At 51.8% G+C, this 18,747-nt stretch overlaps 1 protein-coding gene across 1 annotated transcript; it reads left to right on the top strand.

Moving 5' to 3' along the window:
* Positions 1-15,238: 15,238 nt before the first annotated feature.
* On the top strand, positions 15,239-17,839 carry LOC117835178 (4-hydroxy-3-methylbut-2-enyl diphosphate reductase, chloroplastic). Its single transcript, XM_034714560.1, has 10 exons — positions 15,239-15,503; positions 15,647-15,849; positions 15,993-16,172; positions 16,324-16,455; positions 16,561-16,633; positions 16,719-16,826; positions 16,938-17,032; positions 17,157-17,342; positions 17,542-17,628; positions 17,762-17,839. The coding sequence occupies exons 1-10, from the start codon at positions 15,239-15,241 to the stop codon at positions 17,837-17,839; spliced, it is 1,407 nt and encodes a 468-aa protein (XP_034570451.1).
* The last annotated feature ends 908 nt before the right edge of the window (positions 17,840-18,747 follow it).

Here is an 18,747-nt window from a genome sequence, read left to right on the forward strand (position 1 = left end):
CGAAAATAAAAAGAACTTTTCATGTGTGCTCGAACCAACGCCATATGTTGCAATCCCCCGCCTTTATTGCGAGGCCGGAAAATGAATAAAAATCTCGGCCCCGGTGGGTGCGACGACGACGACGACACTCCCGTCCTCTTGATTTTCTCCTCTTAATAAATAAAATTTTAATAAATGGAGAAAGCAAATCCGCTAGCTGCTGCTGCTGCGCTGCTGATCCTCTCTCCCAACCACGCGGGCGCGTGCGTGTGTGGTGATGCGCGAGCATCATCATCGATCAGCCTAAACCTGACGACGCGGGCCTAATTAATCCGCGGCCCCAACCGCTAATCCGATCCGACCGGCTCCTTCCTTTTCCATGGCGGATCCCTGGCCGTATGTTTGACCTGCTCAGCGTGCATGCCGGAGGGGCTTTCTTGTTGTTCGCGTTAGCAGCGATGATGGGGTTGTGACCTCCCTTGTGGGGTTATTAAGAGGCGGTTGAGGGGGAGCTCGACGCGTCGCGTTTCGCCGGTCGGCCATTGGCGCGGCGTCTGACTTTTCGCCGGCCGGCCATGGGCGCGGCGTCTGACTTTTCGCCGCGCCGTTGCGTTTCGCCGGCGGGGGCCGGGGTCAGGCCCAGCTAGCTGAAAAGGAGGAGGGGATAAGGGGCGAAGGGGAGGGGGGTGGGGGATGGGGGATGGATGAGGCTGCCGCCGGTGACCCCCAGGCGCGGCGCCACAGTACAGCACCGTAGGAGACGCGGCGGCCGGCCGGGCGAAGCTCTCTCTCAGCTCGAGCGTGCTGTGCGTGCGTACGAGTAGCGCCTTTACTTGTTTTCTTTAAGCTAATTCCGGTCGTCTCCATCTTTACCGTCGGCGAGCCGGGGCCGTCGGACGGGGATCGGGCGATGGGCGGCGCGGTGGTCCAGCCGGGCGATAGCGGCCACGGGCGGGCCTTGTCGGCCGCTGGGAGCGGAGAGAGAGAGAGAGAGAGAGACTGAGAGAGGCGAGCCGTCCCAGTGGCGTCCCGATCAATTATTGGGCTGTTGTGATTTGGACGCCGCACCAACTCAATCCTAGTCTCACACAGTGATCATGTGTTATCTCCCCGTGGGCCCCGCGCGGGGAAAAGGTGTTTGGCTTCCGGCTAGCTAGCTATAGCTATACGTACCAGCAGCAAGCTGCAACGCTCGAGCGAAGCTATTTTGCCTAAGTCCATGCGGGGCCCGCCCGTCAGCGGCGATCTTGAGAATTTTGCTGCGGGTTCGAGTTCGTGTGTATCACGCTTTTGCCTAGTGGGCTGATCGACCCCTGACTGAACTGGAGAGGACTAATCTTCGTCTTCCTCCCTGATTGTCACATTAAAGGGTAATCCATCCGAACGCGCTTTTTGCTTATTCCTCTTTTTCTTGAGCCTTCACACGGGGACCTCCTGTTACTTTCTTTTCTTTTCTTCCTTTCACGCTTACTTTCAAGGGTCGATCCACAACCTGATCACACCTCCAGTTAGGACTCGTCTCCCCGTTTCGAAACGTGGCTCGTTTTAGTTTCGTCCTAAGCCGAACTCCTCTAATTTGGACCTATTTTATAGAAAAAATATCAACAACAACAATATAATTTATTGTGGATTTAATGAAACTTCTTTTAGGTTTGTATATGTTGGTGTATTTTTCTGTAATCACGGTCAAAGGTAGAGAAGTTTGACTTAGAAAAAAATTAACACGTTAGATTTTCAAATGAATCAAGTATGTGTTTTGATTCTCTTTCCTAATTTATAATTAACTTTGTATAACTAGCACTAGTTTATTTTAATTACCTTATTGTTGCTTATTCTAAATCGATCTTTTTGAAGCGGACGACGGGAGCTCTATCCATCATGTATTAGTAGAGAACGAAGTAGTGAATCAATACAAAGCAATTGTTCAAAGAAACAAAACCCTTAAGATGATATTTGAAAAGTAGTATAGTATATTTTTCATAATAATGTTTGTGGGCCATGTCCCTTTCTAAGTGAATGACAAAGCTCTAGCATAATTGCGGATAATAAAAAAATAAACAACCAAATTTCATTGCATAATTTTCAATATGAACAGCATTTCCACCTTATAAGATGTGTGGACACGAGTAATACACGAGCGAATCTACGAAATAATGCAGAGGAGGACCAGTTGAGATATAGGCAACTTTGACTTATTGATATCGTTGATAGCAAACTAGATGCTGGACATAGTTTAAGAGAGGAAAATTTATATCTTTGAAATCAAGATAGAGAGCCACCATGCTTTGGTGCCGCAAAACTATACCTAGCAATACAAAGTGACATGACACTTAGCTAGCATGAAAATTTGAAGACCGCCGTGATGAAATTTTTTAGCAATGGCATGATTGGAGGTTAGAATTCAGCTATGTTTTTTATGTTACCCAAACTATGTCTTTTTCTATTTATTTATTTATTGAAACCGCGGGGAAGGATTTTTCTTTGACACAATGTTATTAGAAGACAACTGCATGCATGTCTAACACAAAAGTTGGCTTAAACTAAAAGCAAATGATAGTACATGTATTGGTAGTTGGTACCAAGCATAAGCCGAGGCAAAATGACAGATCGTGGAAAATTCTATAGCTTGTAGCCTTTTTATTAAGTTGCATGCAGTGACCACTTTAATCCAAGACTTAAACTAATGAGGAACAGTGAACTCGCTAATACTTCAATATTGTCTTCACGTGTAAGCTCCCTTTTAGCCTTAGTAGAAATAGGAGTCGAATTAGATCTGAGCATTTTTGGGCTAGCAAAAAGCCTGGTTCATTTCGGGTCGAAAATTTGTGCCCACGACAGTCCATGGGTGTTGTCGGGTTGGGCTCGGGACGAGTTTTCGGGCCACTCATTCTTTTTTTGTTGGAAAATAAATGAAATTAATTGTTTGCGTGGGCTCGGGCCGGTCTGATTTTTTTGGGCTTGGTTTTAGCTGACCGCACCCGGCTCGGTAGATGACGTGGGCGGGTCAAAACCCATCGGGCTCGGGGTAGGCCCGTGTGCTGGGCTGGGCTTAAAATGCTCAGGTCTAAGTAGAATACAACTAATTTATTAAATTGTGTCACCAAGATTCAAATATGAGAGCTTTAGCATTAATAGATATCATATTAAGTTGCATGCACCGACCAGTTCACACTAATAAAACGGTTAGGCTGATGGGGAAAGACAGGCAAATTCACTTGTTCTCATAGGATATACATATGCCACGCTAGCTAGCTACCACCTGGTTCCCATTGCAGACGTCTACCATGAAGGCGGAAATAATTCACGTGATAGAGTGAATGATGAACCATGGGTGTATATATAGGCGACTCCAGTCCATGTATATTAACACAACTGGTTTGTAAATAGGACTTGGGAGATGAACAAGCTAGTGGAGAGAGGCCTAATGGGATACATGTGATCCGTGGCATGTAGGCCGCCCAAGATGGGGCGTAGAGTATATATGCATGCTACAGATGCATGCATATAACCTAACAATCAAAATGCTCATCATTTGATGGTTAGTTGTATGCACGCTACTAACATTCAAAATGACCATCATTGACAGTTATTGGACTGTCTACAATCAACTCCAATGATATGATCAATGGCCGACAAAGATGACTTCTGAACTGTATAGTATGTGAAAACTTTATTACATAAGGTTTGGAACTAAACTGCATGTAAAAGTGATCAATTATCACAAATGGTTCTAAATTTAGAACCATCTTTGACTATCATCACATATCACATCAGATTCTATGATAATTGATACCAGTGGAAACCAAAAAGGTAGTGATGATTCCAATCGATGAATGCAGCCAAGGAACAATCACGTGAGAGATGTTTCTCTAACTAACCATCTGTGTTTGGGTATTATCACAGACAATTTCGGTTGAATCTAGCTATCTGTTTATTTTAATAAAAAATAAACGAACGTCGGTGTTTTTTTACCAGAACAAATACATGCGCAGTTAGACCAAACGCTACTGTAAATGGGTGATACCATTTCTGATCTTAGAGGTGGAATAGCGATATATAATTAATTTTAGCTGATATATAATTAATTTTAGCTGTTACATCTGTCCTTAAATTGTTAGAAGTCCAATCATTGTTTCCTGTATATATGACGGCAGAGGATATGCAAATAAGCTAGGATTGTAAGACTGTCTTCTCCAAAAGTTAAGGGAAACTCCCTCCCCCGCCCCCGCATCGCCCCCGCTCGGGCGATACGGGCGGCGACCGCCCACCCCCACCGCCGCCACCTCCTTCCTCTCCCTCCCTCCACTCACCGCCACCAGAAGGGTCTGCTGGAGCTCGGAAGCCCGTACCGGCCCCTACGACGGCGGCGGCAGGGTCTTTTTGCCCAGTTTTAGCCGCGGGCGCCTGTACCGGGCGGGGGAACGGGCAGCCATGGCGGATCCGCCTCCCCGAGCCGCCGTTATCGCCATGCCCGACGGATCCGGCGCCCTAGAGACCGAATTCGGTGACAACAGGTTCGCACGGAAGATGGGATAGTGAGTCAGCGGCGGTCTCAGGTGAGCGGCGCGGCTCGCGGTGTTTGGACCCGAGCACGGAGGTAAGGAGGCGGTGACTGACGAGCAGCATGCGGCGCGCGGGAAGGAGGAGGTGGTGACCACGACGGATCCAGGAGGCCGCAGAGGCAGGGGCCACGTGCGGTTGCAACAGGAGGAGGGCCGCCGACGCTGCTGTGTCTCCGTGCAAGAGCAGCGGCGGCCGATGGATGCAGAGGTGAGGAGGCGGAGGCCCGACCTAGCAGCGCGCCGCGCATGGGAAGGAGGATGCGGCAACAACGGCGGATCTGGGAGGCTGCGGAGGCGGTGACCACGGGCAGTAGCGGCAAGAGGAGGGCCGACGGTGCGGTAGTGGATGTGAGGAGAGAGGTGGCCGCGTGCATGAAGGGGAACGACCACTGACAGAGGACGGCAGGCGAGGATCGTGCCTGCAGTGGTTGAACTGCTGAGCCGAGGGGTGCGATGGTGGTGAGGTGAGGCCAGACGATGGCATGACGGTGGCTGCGTGCAAGGAGAGGAGGTCGAGTGGTGGTGCATCTGGGCGACGAGCGCAACTGAGGTGGAGGTTCGGCGGCGTGGTGCGTAGAGGCGCGGTGGCGACACCACCCCAGATGGGCTGCCGTGACCATGGTCCCGGAGTGCCTAGTCGTGAGCGTGCAGCGAGAAATTAAGATGCTCCGGGCGAAAGCCCTCGCTGGTGTTCTTGCTGGTGGATATGACAGCGGCGCCCAAGGGCGTCGTTTAATTTTCCTCGTTAGGGGCGTCATGTCTGAGCTACAACCCTGCTGCACGGGGTCCTCTGGGTGAAAACCTTGTCCAGATCCTGGACGAGCGACGGTGGCGCCATTGGCGTCGTACCCTTCTTAGAGGCGTCATCTTTAGAGACCCATTTCGGTTTGTGGTATTGCTGGTCATCATGGGCGGCCGTAGCTGGTGGCAGCAATTCTGTCGTGGGGCAAGCTGGAGGGGTGTTGCCGAGGTCACATGGAGGCGATCGCAGTTATGGTGGCGGTCAGGTTTGTCACATGGTTTGTCGGCTTTGGCTGCTTGCAGCGGACCACGACGGCTAGCGTTGCTTGGCAACGGTCAGTGCGGCGTGGGACTGCATCGGAGGACGACGCTTGCGGCAACGGCATCGTGGGATGACTAGGCTTGCAGCGGACCGCGGCGTGTTGCTTAGCTTGGCTGGAGTATCCAGTGTGGTACACCATCGGAAAACGGCGCAAGCAACTTCTTTAGCTTGCTGACACGACGGCGGAGGCTATTTGCATGGGTGAAGCAACGAGGTGATGTCGACCTGCGTCGACGGCTTGGCTGATCGATGGAGATCTTGTGAGGTGGGACAACATTGCTCACCACTCTGACAACGACAAAAGAAACGGATCTGTGATGTGGAGTACTGTGGCGGGCGTGGCGAGGCTCCCACGCGCGGTGTCTCTTCGAGACGACGAGAGCGAGGTGGAGTCCAACGGTGGATATGGTGAGGCCCCCACGCATTGTGTTATCATGGTGGTGACTGCGAGTCAGCCTGCGAGAGGTCCGGATTCGGTGGTATCACTGTATCAGGTGGAGTGTGGTGTTACAGTGGCACTACAACGGAGGGTCTCACATGGCGGTGGCCTTCTCGGTGCGATGCAGTCTGTTTCTATCGGCTTCCTATCGCTGCAGGGCCATGCTTGGAGGTTTCGGCGACTACATGAACGGGAATGTTGGTGGGTGCTGCAGAAAGGCTTCTGCTCTGCTGCCGTGGTGAGTGGAGTGGTGAGGCCGCATTGACGTCCCAATCCAACCGGTCGGGTGTAGCGATTTGAGTTGAGTGGTTACCCGCGTTGATGTCCCATTCCAACCGGTAGTCTTGTGTTTTCTTGTTTATAGCCTCTCAGAGCTTTAGTCTTATATTTTTCTACCATATCAATGAAACACGCATTATCTGTGGGGTTCGTTTAAAAAAAAGTTAAGGGGTGGCTGGACTCTTGATAGGGCACACAATCATATCTTGAAAGTTACTACCGAAAAGCAACAGTGTTGTAGCTCGATTGAAACAGTAGCCCGAAAGAAATCGCGCCCTTCCGGCATGGGCAAACATTCCATAGTACAGCTGACACATACACTACTGACACACACGCACACACATAGGGCACTTCCGCTGATGTAGTGATGTTTACCATGTCCCTTGACTTGTGTTCGAGGATGCTGTCACATCGGTGCAGGACCTAAGAAATCCACAACGTGTGACTCATCTGGAGTGCAGGAAAAATATCATCAACAAATTGAAGGCCTTTAAGATGAGGACGACTAGCTAGGGCAGCGTGAATAAAAATCTCCCTAGCTACCTTCTGAATTCTAAAATGCAATGCAGGATGAGCATTCTGTCACAAAAATTTGTTCCTTTTTTTTCTGGATGGAAATGATCATATTTTTGTTGCGTGTGGCGTAGTTTTCAGTTTTTTCCCTCCGCAATAAGTTGAAAGGACCGGGCATGACAAAGAGGGGAGAAAACTAAAGCCCGGACCACACCAACAGCATCCAAAGACCTCGCCCACCCTCCTTTTGGCATCTGGCTGGCCCCCAGCAATCACGTGAGGCGACGGCTCCCCCACGTGCACGTATGGCCATGTCAGCTCCCCCTTCCTGCTCTTCCAAGCAAGCCGCTGGCATGGATGTATCGTCGAGTAGTGCCTGACAGATACCCCAAAGGCCCAAACCGAGAGCCTGGCGTACGTTGGTCAGCCAGGCGAGAGAGACTCACCTCACCTGGCGGCTGGCGTCGTCCCCAAACTGTTGCTTTCCGGCCAGCCAGCCTCGCATAAACGGGTAATTTGCAGGCGCCGGAGCGCAACCTCGTGTACCCTAGCCGCCGCCCTAGCTGGAGATCGAAGTTCTTGGTGCATCGTCAAGTGGCGCAGATAGATGTCATCAGCTGATGAGCGCGAGGTCGCAGTCTTTCTCGAGGCGGTATGGTATGGTACTCCTAGTCCTAGCTGCTGGCAATTGTTTTTTCCAGATGGCCCAGTCATGTCACGCGCGCGTGATGACGTGTAACGCAGGACAAGGCGGCACTTTCGCGGTTTCGCCGCCGGCGTTCGTCCTCTCCCTGCCGAGAAAAAATTCTGCCGGGTGATGAATATCGATAGCGGAAAGGGGCGGCAGGTTGTCAGCACCGGGTCAAGGGAGGCACGAAAACAACAATTGGCTGCCCCTTGACGTGACCTAATACTCCCAACACCGGGGGTTAACATATTCTAAGCCCGGAACAACCGCTTCCAATTGCAGCGTTCAACAATGATACACGTACCCTCATCACTTTCTTTCTTTCTTTCCTTTTTTTTTAAAAAAAAGGAGTAGTAACACACTGGTCTTTCCACCCCAGTTATTGTTCAGTGCAGTTGCTGAGCATGGATGCACACAAGAAATGGATCCAAAATCTGGCAGACGTTGGCCTTCTAGAGAGACCATCTACAAGCTACTAGGCATGAACTGATCATCACATCTACTATATACTATCTATAGAGTATAGACTATGTGCACCTTTCCAAGGGTTTGATGGCCTTCTCGATCTGTGTCAGCGCGTCCTAATCAGCGTATCTAATCGCACGCCACCAGTGGATCGAAGGCGCCTTTTCCCCCTCCACTAGCAGCTAGCTCCACGCAGCAGCACGACAGCATGGGGAGGTTAGCCTTTTGCTGCATGCATGTCTGGACTGTGCAGCAGCAAAGACAGAGAGAGAAACGGAGAAGAAAACGATCCAAGTCAAGCTGCGAGGCCGGCGCGAGTAAAAGCTCTGATGCATCAGCTCGATCGATCAACAAGCAGCAGCAGCTGCTAGTGTGCCTTGTAGTCAAACACTGTACCATAGCCCTTTAGCGTAAAGTTCCTCTTTCCCTCTCCATCACTTTCTCCCTCCCTGCACACACCCACACACATGACTCACATATATTATATATAATAAGTACTATACTACGAATCGACGGCGTGGTGATGGTGCGCGCGCCCAGCCCAATCATGCGCTGATGCGTGAGTTTCTCCTCTGATTGGCGCCAGGGATCCATCGGGTCGATGGGGATCGAAGCTTCTTTGCCAAGAAAAGGGCAGGGTCCCTGCGTATGTTGGGGCACCTCGCACCTGCCACCGCCCAATCAAACGGCAGCTGCGCCGCCGGTAGGCCGCCGGCCCCAACCCCGTTGTGCGGTTGTGCCATTGGAGGACAGGCACACATGACACTGTTGGGGGCTCGGCTCTTTGGGAGCTGCTCGTCCCATGCAGCAGCCGTTCACGCGTGCCGGCGATGGCGACCGCGGCGCGTCCGGATATGCCTCGCCGCGCTTGTGTGAAGGGTGTGCGCCCCTGGGGATTTGCGGGCACATGGGCGCGGACGGCGACGGGGGTGGTGGTGGGGTGGCCCGGGTGGGGAGTTAAATTGATGATGGCTGCAGTTGCAGTGTGCCAGGTAAGATGAATAGATAGATATTCAGGCCAGGGGGGCGCATGGCATGAGCAGCAGCTACACATCTTGGCCACAGAATTTTTCACCAGGCCACATCGCTGTTCCAATTTGTTTCTTCCATCCCATGGATTGGTTTGCGATGCAAGCTAGCTACTGATATCTCCAATAATCCAAGGTTGCCCAAAGCTAGCCATGCAGATTTATCGGTGTAATCGACGACAAGTGACTGCTCCTCCTTACGTTCTCTCATGAGAAATTCAGATTTCTTCGGTCGATTTACTACTATTTCTGATGCCGACGCCGGCTCGTGATTTACAGTACTCAACGAACGACGACATCTGAAGACACAAAGGTAGGAGTACTAATCAGCAAATAGCTAGCAGAAGATAGCTGTCCGGTCCTGAATGTGTGGTAGCTCACAGGCACAATCATGAATCCATAATGACAGAGCGAGGGGGAGGGATCATCATCATATCATCAGGGCTAAGCTGTGGGGAAGGAGAATATAATACTCCCCCATCAAAAAGGATAACAACCTACCATGCATGCCGGGAACACTATAGCGTGTAAAGCAGAGCTCCGAGTGGTCGATTTCACGGAGGGGATTGGTAGGGCAGGGGCGTAGTAGGGGAGGGGAGGGGCGACATGGCACACCACCGCAAAGAGAGTGTGTGTGGGCGCGGCTGGAGCAGTGTGCGCTGATCGATACGAACAATTTGTTGCCACATCTGAGCAGCCAGGGGCGCGTGCGAGAGAGACCCCATCTCGCTCGCGCCCTGACCCCAATCACTGTGGTGATTATTTCCAACTGGCGGCCATGGCACCTGCATGCCCAACATCTTTCTCCAGTTAGTCACTTTCTCCCCGCGCCTCAGAGTCAGTGGTGGTGGCTGGTGGCTCGCTCGTCTCATCGGTGGCTAGCCCTTTTAAGGCACTAGGGCTGGCCTGCATGCCCCTCCTGGGACGCCTCCTCCTGCTGCATGCATGCTGCATGGCCCCCAATCCCAACCCTATCAGGTCAGGGCATCCGTGATCCACAGCATCTATCCCCAGCGCCATGCACGCATTTCCTCTTGTATCTTTCTTTGTTCTTTTTTTAACTATTTCCTCTCTCTGCAACTGTTCATGACGATGGTAGCATCTGCTAACTCAGGAGGAACCAAGTAATTAAACCCCCCCTCTCTCTTTGTCATCTGCCATCATCACCTGGCTGTCCCTCTCTCCTCTCTCCTGTGCCACAGGGAAAACGGAGAATACTAAAGATAAGAAAGTGACGTGTGTAGAGAGAGAAGGAGAGGGGAAGATGGGGGTTGAGAGATGCCCACAACGATCGACACACACGCGCACGAACAGAGAGGGAGAGGAAGAAAGGCAGGTGAGGCCGGGCAGGGGCACATAGAGGCGAGCCCCAAGGGAAGGAAGGAAGGGAGAGGGAATCGCCGGTGCAACAACTTGCCGCCGTGGTAGGCCACCCCGGCAGGCCCATAACGACACTGGTCATAATAAATTATTAAAGCCGACAGCATTTCGCTGCCGTTGGCATCCGCCGCTACCCGCCGACGTGGGCCGCTCTGCCGCCATGCATACGCGCCACGCAGAGTCCTCAGTTCATCCTCCCCCGTCGAACCGCGCCGCGCCACCACTAATCGCACGAGCATGTGTTGTATGCGTGCCAATCCACCTATGTTCACGCGCGTTGATTGCTCGAGAGATAACACGCAGGATAGCCGCGTATCTCTTAATTCGATCGGAATGATGAAGAACCGCCGCGGGTCGACCGGCCTCGTGCGTGCGATTTATGATTAAATTTCTGGAACCGATGGAAGAGGAGGGGCTACGGGCCTACGGCGTGCGTGCCCTGAGCCCCTGACGATCAAGTCAATAATCTGATGGCGCCGATCGTGTACCGCATTAAGTGCGTTCAGTTCCCCATCAAAATCCATCATCTATCTCTTCCTGAATCCTGAGCCGCATGCACGCAGGCCACCAGTGGGCAGTGGTGGTAAGCAGAGAGATGGATGGAGTTCGGTTAAGGAAGTGGGTGGGATGGATGGGGCGGCCGGCCAGAGGGGCTTGTCACAGGAGATCTTCTAGTTGTTGGTGTGATTCTGGTTGGTTCATTTACCGGGGGGACCAGGCACAGGCAGAGGCAGGGGCGCGTAGCTTGGAGTTGAGGGCATCTGGTCCCAAAGAGATGACGGACAACTGCTTTGAGCTGTGCTTGCAGCTAACCCAAATACTCCACCACTCCCGCGCCGGCCCATGGGGGACCGGCCGGGCACCGGAGGGAGGGAGACCCTACTACGGCGTACAGAATACCCACCACAGCCGCACAGGCCCGCACACCACACTCACACACAGACGCACAGGGGAGTCCGTGTACGTATACAAGTTAGTACTGGTTTCTTATCACTTTATCAGCATGTATACGCTGGCTTTGTACGTATGTACGTGGCATGTGACAGACCCAGCTGGTGTGGTTTATACGTAGTAGTTTCTTTTGTTTCCCTCAGCGTCTGGGCTCTTAGACAGTGGGCCTGGAATGTAGTCGTAGTAGCATGGGGGCCCAGCTTGCTTGGCGGCAGCTTTTGTGCAGTGCAGCATCCATATCATAGAGATCCCCATGCAGGCCCATCCTCCATCAGCTGCCCAAGCTAAGCTACTCTTCTGGTACACCCCAGCACAACTAGGTAGCACTCGCACTAGCAGCCTAGCACAGGTCACTAATCATTAGTCAGTGGCGTAGTATTACTACCAGCAGCTAATCATGAGGACCCTTTACGTTGCTGGACGAAGAAAATAGGAGTAGCACGTGTACGTACAATCTGAGATCAGTCCATGGGGGAGAACGGCCACCACCACCGGAGACGAACGTGATGATGCAGGACGTGAGGTGGTACCCGGCCGGTACGGGAGAGCGTGATGCAACAAGACATATTTTCACATCGGATTCAAAGGCGCCTGATAATCTTTTTTTTTAAAAAAAGCATGTGATCCTCTCATTTTTAGTCAGGAGGTGACGCTGGACATGGGCTAGTGGACTGTAGTGTCCTCGCTAGCTAGACAGGTACGCGCCTACGCTCTTTGCAGTGGCGCAGAGAATCTGCCTGCCTGCATCCCGCTATTCCGCTACGTATGTAGAGTGACAAAAGGGATGCGGCAGGGAACAGCAGCGGACGCATACGTACAGGTACAGTTGCGTCAGTAACAGCAGCTGCAGCAGCAGGACTGCAGGAGAGAAGGGGGCTACTGGGTTCTCGTGGTCTAGGTATCCGCTGCTGTCCTTCAGTTCCGCATCACATGCGCTCCACGACGACGCTCTGAATGGCCTGACGAAATGCATGCTGGGGATGAATCATGAACCGATGATGATCCAGCCCGCCACCAAGATGCTCCTAGGCGGCTAGGAAGGCCACTGCCGCGCCGCGCGCGCGCCCACGCTACGTGCCCACGGCGTCCGCCGCCTGAATCCATCCGATCCCACCTCGTCATTCCCTGCGCGTTTTTTGAAATAAAGCCGCCGTGCCGCAGCCGCAGGTCCCAGGAGCGCGGGCAGCAGGCGCAGGCCACGGCCCCGCCGCCGAGTGATCCAAGGCGCCTGCCTGCCTCTGCTGCTGGCCACTGGCCTGCTGCTGCCGTTCTGCCTGCCACTGACGGTCTGACGCTGCTGCGGCTCTACCTGTACGCACGTCGTCGTCGTCGTCGATCGATCTCGGCTGGGTGGTCTACGTCTACACCCCATCATCAGCCGGGGGCCGGGCAACGTGCTGCAACTGCACCCTAGCTGGGGCATGCAAAGCGAATGCGCCGTTCCCGAGGGCGCCGGGCACGACAAGCTGTCGACGGGTGGCAGCGCAGCAGCATATCTCTGCGCGCGCCGGCGACGACTGGAGCCTTTGTTCGGATGTGCTGTCCCATTCATGCCGCGCGTCCTGGTGCTGGCCTGCTGCGTGCTGTGTTCGCTTGCTCTGTTACCTCCACGCAGTACTGGGAACTGTGCGGACGTTGATGGCGATTTTTGCTACGGGAAGGGGGAGGAAACGGGGATCGGCGAACGGAGAGGCCCGGTCTCGAACGGTCGCTGTCGTACGCTCCATGACACGCGATTAGCCTAACATTTCTTTGTGATCGAGGGAGTAACCGCGTATGATCTGCGTGAAGCTAGCGCGTGCATTGATCATATATAAGATTGCTTTCGTCGACTGATTAGCTCAGCAGCGTGTTAATTACTCCAGGTAGTAGCACTGCATAATTGTGTGGCAGTCGACTTGTTGGGCGAATGTTAACGTCGTCTGCGATGAGCTAAGATGGTCCAGCATGCATGTTTGGCTTCTCGAGCAATTCTCCTGTCTGAAGGCTTGGAGCGACACTTTTACTGTTTACTATACAAAGGGCCAGCTTCAGCTTGGCATTCTATTCCGGCTACAATGAGCGTCACGAATCAATTAATGTATCGGGGAAAAGGCAATACAAAGTATTTTAAACCCAAAATAATTGCAAGCACATCTTAGAGCATCGTATTCCGAGCAAGTTAGATCATGCAAGTCTCTTCGTGAGCCTAATAATACAGGTTTGGACAATCTTCGATGCGAATTATGCATTTCTTTGTGCAGGTCATTGAATAATAGTGAACGCTTATTAGTTCACTTTTAAAGAGCAATGAATTGATATACCTTGTCCTTTAATTGGTTAAGATTATAGATTTGGGGATCTTGAAGGCTGAGCTAGGAATGTCGAGCTCCAGAAAGGAGGGACTACTAATCTAAAGGCATGCTCAACCTTGTACCTGACCAGCAAAAATGGCGTATAATAACTTTTATCGCTGTGACCCAAACCGCAATGCTCATGAAAATATTGTAGTGTCTTCTGCATTGCGTGGCCCAGTTGAAAAGACGACAAGTACTGTGTTGCAAGCCCAAAACAAAAAGCAGGGTAGCGGCGGCGTCGGGCCGAGATGCGTCGGCCCACGCGTCCGGCGGCGCGTTTGTGCAACCGCGTGGCGGAGTCGCCGCGGGTGGCACAAGAAGCCGGGCGAGATGGGGCTCGGGCGTCTCGGGCCGTTGGACCGATATCTGCTGGCTGCATCACGCTCAGCTCGCAGGCCACACGGAGTTGGAACAGGTAGCGAGCCACGAAATGAGGGGGGCGTCGCGGGGAGGATCTGCACGTCAATGGGCAGATTCGCTCACCTCACGCCTCGAAAGCGGCCTTACCAATTTTAAACCGTCGGCCCGACGACCGCCGCGGCCACCACGCCCACGCGACCTCACCGAGGTTAGGGTCGAAGTGGCTCGGGATAGTTTCGACCCAGATGAATCCTTACTTGATGAAAAGTTGTGTGGGTTGGGTTGGACCAGGAGGAAATATACCGTCCAAATTCAGGTTAGATAGATTCCACCAAAATGAGCGGACCGTTCCAACCCACATGGATGGCGTCGTTACTCCGTTTTCCCTGGGCACAAGCGCAGGCTCCAGCATGACGCCGGCGTGGAGAGGGAGGGGTGGAGGCCGGGGAGACGGGAGAAGGGAGGGGCGGTGGCCGGGGCGTAGCTCCGCCACCGCCAGCCGAGCGCGAGCTCGAGTCGGCCGCCGCCAGGCGAGGCCAAGGGGCGTCACAAGGAGGCTATCGGGGAGTCTGGCGCAAAGGCCATCAGTGGAGGCCGACGTGTCAGGACGCCCGTCAGGGGAGGACACGGTGGAGGCTAGCATCATGGGGTGAAGCGTTGGAGGATGCGCCGCGTAGAGAAGATAAGGTCGGTCAGGAAAAAAAAGAAAAGGGAAGGGAAAGGAGGATGACACCTGGGACTCATAGATGACATGTGGGACCCGCTGACAAGGGTGGCTTATGGTGTTAAAATGGTATCCATCCTAACTCTCTCGACCCCTCCAAGCAAAAAAAAAAAATGGAACGGACGCATCCATCCTCACCAAACATGAGATAGGTTGAAAAGGTAGGATGAACCTAAACCATTCCAACTTGTCAAGACCAAACATACGATTTCCGGGAGCATGACCGATCGATCATCGCGAGCCTGCATCCCCGCTCACACCGACGACACAGGATCGAGAAGACGAGAATGCCTCTCGGCGGCGGCAGGATCCGCACGCCAAAGAACGGATCCGCTCGCCTCACCCTCGAAAGCGGCCTCAACCATTTTAAACCATTGGCGCGTCGCCCAGCAACTGCCATACTCGCCAGAGTCTTTAAGCGTCTAGACCACGTATCCGCGCACACGCTGGCGCGATCGATCGACAATCGGGATGGCCATGACCACCACGGCGCATCCCCGCTTCGGCCTCGACCTCGGCTTGGCTCCCTCCTCCGCGTGGCGCAACGGCGCGCCCTCCACCGTTCGCTGCTGCCTCCACTCCTCCTCGCCTCCCCCTGCCATGCCAGCGTCCCCCGACGACCCTGGCTTCGACAAGAAGGCCTTCCGCCGCGACATCGCCCGTGGCGACAACTACAACCGCAGGGGCTTCAGGCACAGGGAGGTGACCCAGGGCCGCATGGACCTCCAGTACACAAGTAAATAGACACGTATTTCAAAAGGAAGCACACGAGTAATTGCAACTCAAATGTGCCTGCAACGACTTCGATCACCAGCAACACATGCGGACATGCCATCGCGCGTTTCATTATATTGATCGGTCGATGCGTGCATCGTGCAGGCGAGCTGATCGGGAAGGTGAAGGAGAGCGGGGGTGTGTACGCCACCGAGGGAGGCCTGGTCACCATGAGGCTGGCGGACAAGCACGGCTTCTGCTTCGGCGTCAGGGACGCCGTGCAGCTGGCCTACGAGGCCTGCGAGCAATTCCCCGACCGCCGCATCTGGCTCACCAACCAGATCATCCACAACCCAACCGTCAGCAAGGTGCTATCCAACTCGTGCTTGGCTTTTGTCGCTTGGTGTTCTTTTTCATGTGGAAAATAATCTCTAGCACATATGGCTTAAATTAATTAGTATCAAATGGTAACCAAGTGCAGATGCACAACGAACATTTTTTAGATTTGCAGGATTTGAAAGAGATGGGGATAGAAATCATTCCCGTTGTTTCCTGTGTTAAAGATCTGGATGTTGTTGAAGAGGGAGATGTTGTCATCTTTCCTGCGTTTGGAGCTTCTGTGGATGAGATGTTTAAGCTAAACAAGAAGAACGTGCAGGTAGTTGATACCACCTGCCCTTTGGTTTCAAAGGTACCCATGCCTCTTCCTTTGGGAAAAACAAAAATCAAAAACACTTCATCAAAACCTGCTACACTTGGTTTCTTCTTTGGTTAATATCATCATGCCCGAATCAGTGTCATACTGTTATATCTGGCTGAAGGACTGTGTGATTCAATCCTAGGTCGTGAACATGATAGAAAGGCACAAGAAGGGCGATTATACTTCTATCATCCATGGGAAATATGCCCATGATGAGACTATTGCTACTGCCTCTTTTGCAGACAGGTACATCATCGTGAAGAACATAGCAGAGGTAAATCATATCTGATGTGTTTGTATTAGCTAGCTGTAGTTCCAGAATTTTCTTTCCCTCTCAACAATGCCTTATGTGACAAAGTAGCCTTTTTAAATATTGTAGGCGAGGTATGTGTGCGATTACATCCTTCAAGGCCAACTCGACGGGTCTAGCTCAACTAAGGAAGAACTTCTTGGGGTGAGGAGTAACAGAATCATGGATGGTTTTACCGGCATTTTAGGATCAAACAGCTCTAACTTATGGAACCGCTTGGCAATTACAAAAATTCAAAAATGCTATATCTCCAGGATTCGATCCTGATTCTGACTTGGAGAAAGTGGGCGTTGTAAATCAGACAACAATGCTGAAAGGAGAAACTGAAGAAATCGGTAAGTTACTTCCCCAGGATTATTGATCGTCATGTTCCATCGTTACACATATATGTGGATGCCTTGATTTCGCTGTTGCACCAAGTTTGCCAATACTGCTACGCATTTCAGGACTTTTGGTTAAGAAGACTATGATGCGCAAGTATGGTGTTAAGAGCATTGACAAACACTTCATTAGGTTCGACACCATTTGCAATGCCACTCAGGTAACTCTGTAAAGGGATAATCACGTCGTCTGGTCCTCAGTATGCTCTATAAGCTTGTGTCTGAACTCTGAATGTCTGGTTATGGATAATGATGATCACAAGCTTTATACATCTTGGAAATCAGGAGAGACAGGATGTGATGCATAAGTTCGTGACAGAGAATGTTGACCTTATACTGGTGGTTGGAGGCTGGAACTCCAGTAATACCTCTCATCTGCTAGAAATCGGAGAGCCCAATGGAATCCCGTCTTACTGGATCGACGGAGAGCAAAGGATAGGACCGGGGAACAAGATCAGCCACAAGACAAAGGTATGTACTTGGACACCAGATGCATTTCTATTTTTGCTGATGTGTGTTTTCACTCCATAGCATAGAGTGCATCAAACCACACTAATACAGATATAGGAAGATACAAGGCATGTGTGAGATTAAAATCCAGTATATCGCACTCGCAAAAAAAGTCCAGTAGATCTGTGTGAATTATGACTAAATTGGATTTGCCTGACAGGACGGCATGGTGGTTGAGAGAGAGAACTGGCTGCCCCTAGGACCCATCATGATTGGAGTTACTTCTGGTGCCTCCACTCCGGACAAGGTACCATTTGACAGGATAGCAGATGCAGATCTAGCTTTGATGCAGTTTTCTTTTTACTTACACCACCTGTTCCAGTGCTCAGCAGACAGCAGCTGCATCGTACCAGTGTGACGCCAAATTCTTATGTATGCAGGTCGTCGAGGACGCGCTGCGGAAGTTGTTTGAGATCAAGCGTCAGGAACTTGATGGAGCATCACCCGAGCAGCATTAGAGGTAGATTTTGGCCTAGTAGTTGTTCGAAATCGAGGAGGGCACGAACAAGAAGCCGATCAAGCGTGCACATGGAGCAGAATTTTTCTAGCCGCTTGGATCCTGATGGCTGGTGCATCGAGTCGCAGAAATAGTTTTTCGGGTCAGCGTGAGACGCTAAGACTTTAGTTCGTACTATTAGCGTATGTGCATACACATCTTGTATTGGGTTTGACAGTCACTGCTGGAAAACTCAATACTCGTTCCGAGTTCTAGTACCGGTTGTTTTTTGATCCGGTACTAATATGAGTATTAGTATCGGATCTAACGGCTAGTTTCTCAGGAGCTCCCATGATCCCTTTAGTACCGGATGGAGGCTTCACCCGGTACTGAAAGTCACCCATTAGTACCGGTCGAAGCCACCAACCAATACTAATGTGCCTGAGGGCCTTTAGTACCAGGTGGAGACTTCACCCGATACTAATTGGCAACTTTTAGTACCAATTGAAGCTCTAAACCAGTACTAACTTCCCTCCTATAAATCAGGCATCTTCTTCCTCCAGCTCAGGCTTCATCCATTCATGGTGAAATAGGGGAGGTGCTACCGAAGTTTTGACCATTTCGTGGGATGTCACTCATTCAAGTGTTCTCAAGATTATTGGGAATTAATAGTTCTTTTGTTTTCAGCCATTTGGATCGAGCAGGCCTGAACGGAAACGAGGCCCGAAGAAAAAGTTAGAGGGCCGTATCATCATAACGGAACTTAATGTAGAGTGTGAACCAATTGCGCTAGACAATGCTAAGATCAAATTGGTGAATCAAATTGGGTTTCTTGTTAGGGATAACAACCCAATAAACTTTCAGATTTGAAAAAGCCCTGAAATCGATGAGAGCGTGGTCCCCACAAGCATGGTCCCCATAAGCGTGGTC

The sequence above is a fragment of the Setaria viridis genome, chromosome 9, assembly GCF_005286985.2.
Source record: "Setaria viridis chromosome 9, Setaria_viridis_v4.0, whole genome shotgun sequence".
NCBI lineage: Eukaryota > Viridiplantae > Streptophyta > Magnoliopsida > Poales > Poaceae > Setaria > Setaria viridis.